General features: G+C 54.3%; 1 protein-coding gene across 1 annotated transcript; it reads right to left on the bottom strand.

The window, feature by feature from the left end:
* Positions 1-655: 655 nt before the first annotated feature.
* Positions 656-6,546, bottom strand: LOC103179182 (soluble scavenger receptor cysteine-rich domain-containing protein SSC5D-like). The gene is made up of 2 exons (XM_007894313.2): positions 6,524-6,546; positions 656-1,065 (listed from the first exon to the last, which is right to left on the bottom strand). The coding sequence occupies exon 2, from the start codon at positions 938-940 to the stop codon at positions 656-658; it is 285 nt and encodes a 94-aa protein (XP_007892504.1). The 5' UTR covers positions 941-1,065; positions 6,524-6,546.
* Between the last annotated feature and the right edge of the window lie 510 nt (positions 6,547-7,056).

Below are 7,056 nucleotides of genomic sequence, written 5' to 3'. Positions count from 1 at the left end.
GCCCCAACTGCCATACCATTGGTGGCCGAGCCTTCAGCCTCTCAGCCCTGAGGTTCTGGAACTCCATCCCCAGTGCCTTCGCCGCTTCCTCCCTTTCCTCCTTCAAGACCTTTCTCTTCGACCGTACCTTCAGCTCCGCTCTCGACTCTCTACCCCCTCCTCGCTCCCTTCCTTCCCTCCCCTCACACTGACCATTTCCCCCCTCCTCGCTCCATCCCTTCCCTCCCTTCATCCCTCCCCGCGCTGACCCGCTCCCCGCGCTGACCCGCTCCCCGCGCTGACCCGCTCCCCGCGCTGACCCGCTCCCGCGCTGACCCGCTCCCCGCGCTGACCCGCTCCCCGCGCTGACCCGCTCCCCGCGCTGACCCGCTCCCCGCGCTGACCCGCTCCCCGCGCTGACCCGCTCCCCGCGCTGACCCGCTCCCCGCGCTGACCCGCTCCCCGCGCTGACCCGCTCCCCGCGCTGACCCGCTCCCCGCGCTGACCCGCTCCCCGCGCTGACCCGCTCCCCGCGCTCAGCCGCTCCCCGCGCTGACCCGCTCCCCGCGCTGACCCGCTCCCCGCGCTGACCCGCTCCCCGCGCTCCCCGCGCTCACCCGCTCCCCGCGCTGACCCGCTCCCAGTGCTCCAACAAATTTTTTGGACACGCACTTCATCAGAGTTCCCGAAAGTGAGGTTTACCGAAAACGCGAGACCCGAGAAACGATCCGTGAGCGAATTGTTCACCTGAGCAGATGACGCCGACGTCGTCGGAGTGCGACAACCAGGAATAGTGACCCCAGTTCTGTGAGGGACAACGCCTCAGAGCAGACTCGTTCCCTCGGCACCGGACGTCGTACGTTACCACGGGACCCGAGCCCCTCCCAAAGTGAGCGTCTCTTGGTGCCGAGAGCGCGGCTCCGCAGCCCAACTCCTTGCACACCACGGCCGCGGCCGCCATACCCCAGACCTGATCGCCGTAGCTTTTGCCAGTGCCGTCCACGGTGCCCCATTGTCCGTCGTGGTAGACCTCCACTCTCCCGGCACAGGGGCTGCCGCCGTTCGCCAGCCTCACGCTCGCATTCCCTGTAAAACATCGCACACGGCGTCAGGAGTCCGTGTCCTGCTTTGACTTCCAGTCACCCAGGATTCTGCCACGCAATGCACGCATGCAAAGCGCCTGTCACTTTGGGAGGAGGTCTGGGGGCGGTAAACCCCTTCAACAACAATAATAATTATTACAGCGGTGGCAGTGACTGCTGTGTACGTACACGTGGAGTCCTGTCGCTCGGCGGTTCGAGCGCTCCCTTTGCCAGCGAGAGACCCGAGTTCAATCGCAGGCAGGTCAGGGCCAAACCTCGGGTAAGTTTCCTTACCCCACACACAGCCCTAATAATAATAATCCCTCCAAAAAAATCCCAAACAATAATAAATTGGTCATTTTCAAACCACGACTGTCTGTGGGACGTCGCTGTGTGCAATCGGCCACTGCATTCGCCCACAAATATATATACAGTCAATTCACTTTACAGTGTGTTCTGTGAAGCACTTTGGGACGTTGAGAAGACGTGAAAAGCGCTATATCAAATGTAAGGATTATTATTATTATACAGTCCACAACCCGAGTGTCAGAATAAGAGTGACACCTTATTACTCTACTGAGATGTCCACGTTGCGGCTACAATGTCAACCAAAGACTATTGTTATTATAATTTATATTATTATTATTATACTTTATTATAACATTATACTTTACTTGAGGTTATTATGCTTTATATTAGATCATTGTACTTTATATTATATGCCTTATTATTTTAGGAACCCATTAGTCAATTGGCGGATTACTTTTCCGGGTTTAACAAACCCTTCAAATAGTAAATAATAATTTGTTCGCTCGATCCAAGGTGGAGCTCCAGGGGCTCCAAGAGCTCCAGGGACTCCAAGACCTCCAGGGGCTCCAAGAGCTCCAGGGGCTCCAAGAGCGTGGAATACTGCTGTTCGAGATTGGCTGCCGTGTTTTGCCCACAAAACATACAGCTGATTGACAGTGCAATATCCAATGTGAAGCGCATTGAGACGTTTCGGAGACGTGATAGAGCACTCTATTAAAAACAAGCATTGTTATCTTGATAGCTTATATCAAGTTAATATATTTTCTATGATATTATTATACTTTTATATTATTACAGGAGATCCCCCAATATTACGCCCATAGTTTTCTAATTTGGTACATCATATATATTATATATATGTATAATATCAAACGCAGATGTATCTCTCCAGAGAGGTGTGTGATTTTTTTTGCCACAAATTTGTTGCACACATCATACGTTTGAGCTTAATTGAACCAAATTTTAAATACGGCTCGTCAATGCTTACCCGGACGTACGCCCGAGACATTCACATACGCAGGACCTTTATGACGAGGCCCTGTCTCTCCCTCAAACAATTATTGCGTTATTGGCACAGATATATATACGCAGATACGGACATTCAACAACAACAACAACAAGATTCCATTTATAGAGCGTCTTTCACGTCGGGAGGACGTCCCAAGGTGCTGGACAGTTGGGTCAGGACCCGAGCAGTGGGGAAATGGTCAGGGGGAGGGGAGGGAAGGGAGGGAGTGAGTAGGGGGGAATGGTCAGGGTGAGGGAAGGGAAGGGTGGGGGGGGGGAAGATGGTCAGGGTGAGGGGAGGGAAGGGAGGGAGCGAGGAGTGGGTAGAGAGTCGAGAGGAGAGCTGAAGGTACGGTCAAAGAGAAAGGTCTTGAGACCGGCCTTGAAGGAGGAAAAGGAGGAAGCGGCGAAGGCACTGGGGATAGAGTTCCAGAGCCTCGGGGCTGAGAGGCTGAAGGCCACCGATGGTCGGGCGGTTGGGGAGAGGGATGTGGAGCAGACCAGAGCCAGAGGGACGGAGGGTACGGGCGGGTAAGTAGGAGTTAGACACCGAACAGGTCAAGACGGTACTGGCCGCAGCCTCACAGCTCACACCTCAGTGCCACATTAGGTCATTATAATCATGTTCGCGATCGAAGGACAGCATTACTATACTCTATATAAAATTATTCTGGTTATACCAGATGGTTATACTTTTTATTTAGGGTCTAGGGTGGGGCAAAGCGTTGTGCGAGTTGCTTTCCGCGCACGTCTCTGCTGACCTCTTGCGGCCGGTGGGAACCAATCAGCCAATTGGCGGACCTCTTCTCCGGGATCAGTGAACCCTTCGAAAAAAAAAAAAATTGGGTCACTCAACCCACGGCTGTGTGAGGGTCAGCGCCGTGTGTCGTTGAAGGCCGCGTTCCGCCCACAAAATTCGCATGGCGGTACATTTCGAAGATGTAATCAGGCGCTATATCAAACGCAAGGAGTCTTATTATACTTTATATTGGACAGCTATGTTTTATACTGCATTGTTATATTTTATATTGGGTTATACATCACATTATTATGCTTCATATAAGGTCATTGTACTTTTTATAAGGATAGGAGATTCCCCCATAAAATGTGCCACGGGTTATATTAGTCCAAACGTATCTCTCCACAACGGTGTGCGCTTTCCTCCGTCCCTACTTTTGTGCAGAATAACATATCTTCGGGTTCAGTTAATGATTTTTTTAAACTATAGCTCATCGACGACAGGCGGTCACCGACGGTGTGCCCGTGACACGATCGGATTGCAAGACCTTCCCGACGAGGTACAAATCGCAGCTCCGCATCAATCGGCTGTTGCGCTGTTGGCAGATGCGCAGGTACCCATTACACAGAAATATTGTCCTTTCCTTAGTACGTTTGTGCCGCGGGTTTGTGTCAGGTCCAAGTTACTCACTTTACGCACAAACACAGAGAGCGTTGGACGGGTTTGTGTCAGGTCCAAGTTACTCACTTTACGCACAAACACAGAGAGCGTTGGACGGGTTTGTGTCAGGTCCAAGTTACTCACTTTACGCACAAACACAGAGAGCGTTGGACGGGTTTGTGTCAGGTCCAAGTTACTCACTTTACGCACAAACACAGAGAGCGTTGGACGGGTTTGTGTCAGAGGTCCAAGTTACTCACTTTACGCACAAACACAGAGAGCGTTGGACGTGTTTGTGTCAGGTCCAAGTTACTCACTTTACGCACAAACACAGAGAGCGTTGGACGGGTTTGTGTCAGAGGTCCAAGTTACTCACTTTACGCACAAACACAGAGAGTGTTGGACGCTAAACAGAGCGCGATGATACTGGCCACAGCCTCACAGCTCAGGGCTAATCTCTCCGGGGCGCCGGATATAGCTATTTAGCATCAAACACAACACGACTGCAGCCACAGACCCCCCTACCCACCACCCACCTCACCCCCCCCCACCAAAGGCGCTCAAAGGCCAGCCACGACTCTTACCCCCAGGCACAGACACTCTTACCCCCAGGTACAGACACGCACCCAGTTCGCAGCCACACCGCAAGGCACAGCCCCCTCTCCCGCATTGCACAGCCGACACCCCCCCCCAGGGTGTACCTGTTGTCATCCATGTCTATGTGTGGCTGTGCCCGGTGGTACACCCCATCAACACCCCCCCCCAACCTCCCCCCACCCCGCCCAGGCACAGACGCCCCAACATGGCACAGCTGACAACGAGGCACAGCCCCTCACTCAGGCGCAGTCCCCTTCAGGCGCAGTGCTACCAACCCCAGAACAGCCCCCCAACGTACAGCTACTCTCCCAGGGTACAGCCCCTCCCGCAGGGCACAGCCAATGAAATCAGTGTCCCGTCACCCGCACACGGCACAACATTCCCCCCAAGAGCAAAGTAAACAAACCGGAGAAATCACCGACCCAGGACACAACAAAACCCCACACCAGAGCCTCGGACAGGGCCCGGTCCCACCCCAGACACAACCCGCTCCAGGAAAAGACCCCTCCCCCAGGCATCAACCCTCAACCAAATCACAAACCCTACCCAACCCCACAGCAGCTTCAAAGGCACAGCCCCCCCATACTTGGCACAAGACACCCCACCCATCCCGAAGGCACAGCCACTTCCGCAAGGGCACCACAGCCGCCCCGGGTATGAATGCCCCCCCCAGGCACAGCCCCCACCATATTTGGCGCAGCACACCCCACCATCCCGAGGGCACAGCCTCCTGACACACAGGGCACAGCTCCGCCCGACCCCAGAGCAGAGTCCCACGCCTTCGCCCACGACACAGTCCTTCGCCCAAGGCACAGATACACCCCAAAAGTCACAACTCCCTCGCACATGAACACCCCCCATCCCCCCTCACCCCCACCCCCGGTACAAGCCCTTCCCACCAAGGCACATTCTCACAAAGGCACAGACCATCCCAGCACAGCAGCCCCCACCTCCCCAGGGCACAGCGACCCAAACATAAAGAGCTCCTCACGACACAGCTCATCACAGGACACACGCCTTCCTTCAGGCACAGCCCACTGCAGTTACAGCTGGCGACCCCCCCCCACCCCACCCAGGCACAGACACCGCCAGCATCGCACCCCACCCACCCCGAGGCACAGGCCACATTATAATAATAATAATAATAATCTTTGCATTTGATATAGCGCTTTTCACGTCGGGAGGACGTCCCAAAGCGCTTCACAGAACACACTGTAAAGTGAATTGACTGTATATTTGTGTGCGAACGCGGCAGCCAATGGCGCACAGCAATGTCACACAAACAGTCGTGGATTGAAAATGACCAATTTATTATTGTTTTTGGTTTTGGAGGGATTATTATTAGGCTCTGTGTGGAGTAAGGAAACTTGCCCAAGGTTTGGCCCTGACCCCCCCGGGGATTAAACTCAGGTCTCTCACTTGCAAAGCGAGTGCTCTAACCACTGAGCTACAGGACTTCACAATAAATATTACTTTTTCTTTTTTGTTCAGTCCCCAGGCAAAGACCCCAAAAAGCACAGCTCCACACACACACACACACCCAACGACTCAAACAGGTGCCCCCTTCCCAGTCACACCCTCATAGGCACTGCCCCTCCCCCACACAGGGCACAGCCTCCCACCCCCCCTCCCCCAGGCACAGCCACCGCTAGGCACAACCCCACCATGGCCAGAACCTCCCCAGTGCATAGTCGCCCCCACACCCCTTCCTCAACAGCACCCGGCACGGCTCTAATCGCCGGGAAACCCAAGGCAGCCAATGGCTGCGCCCTCCAAGACCCCGAAGTCTCCCCCAGGGTTTCTCCGTCGTCCTCCTTTGTGACACCTTATCAAATACCTTCTGAAATCACAGAAATACTGCAGCCAGAACAGCAACACGTGGACAACGCACAGCACCACCCACACAGGATAGCGTCGCAGAGCGTGTGACAGTGTTGGAGTACAACTCCGAGTCGGGGGGGGGGGGGAGGTGACCTTAGGCGTAGTCGAATACGAAGGTCTTAAGGCGACACCTTCAGATGGAGAAAGAAGGGGGAAGTTGGAACGAACGGGGCAAGAACGCGGCAGAGTTGCGGTGCGTCGTGGCTGAATGCGCGGCCCCCAATGATGAAGCGGCTATTTCTTCTGGCTGTGAGGTTGTGTCACTGACCTGCGGATTCCACCGTCTTTATCTCCAGAAGTGTCACTGCGCAAAGAAAAATAAAACACCATCAGAGCAGGAATTACTAATGCAATCATTCCCACAATCAGGGATCCGATATGCCCGGTAACTACCAGCATGAACGGTCGGTCCTTAACCGCAGGGGAGCCATTTAATGTCATTACCATGAGAGGGACCCAGAGGGAATGGGCGCGATGACAGAGACGATGGAGCGAGAGAGGGCGGGGGATTGGGCTTGAGTAGAGAGCTCCAGTGGGGTAGGGATCACCAGCCCTTACTCGAACAGGGAGAGAGAGGGTTGCGAATAGATTGGATAGCTCCAGTGGGAGAGTAACCGCTAGCACAGAAACGAAAGCGCGCGCGCGAGAGAGAGATAGAGAGAGAGAGAGAGTGAGAGAGCAGGGAACGAGAGTAGAAGAGAGAGCTCCAGTGGGGGAGCGAGAAATAGCCATTTTTGTACTCAAAGTGTGATAGAAATTTGGAATTCTCTCCCATAAAAGGAATAGAGGAATCGGGGACGC

The sequence above is a fragment of the Callorhinchus milii genome, unplaced genomic scaffold (genome assembly GCF_018977255.1).
Source record: "Callorhinchus milii isolate IMCB2004 unplaced genomic scaffold, IMCB_Cmil_1.0 Scaffold84, whole genome shotgun sequence".
Taxonomy (NCBI): domain Eukaryota; kingdom Metazoa; phylum Chordata; class Chondrichthyes; order Chimaeriformes; family Callorhinchidae; genus Callorhinchus; species Callorhinchus milii.
This window is presented reverse-complemented; position numbering and strand designations above follow the sequence as displayed.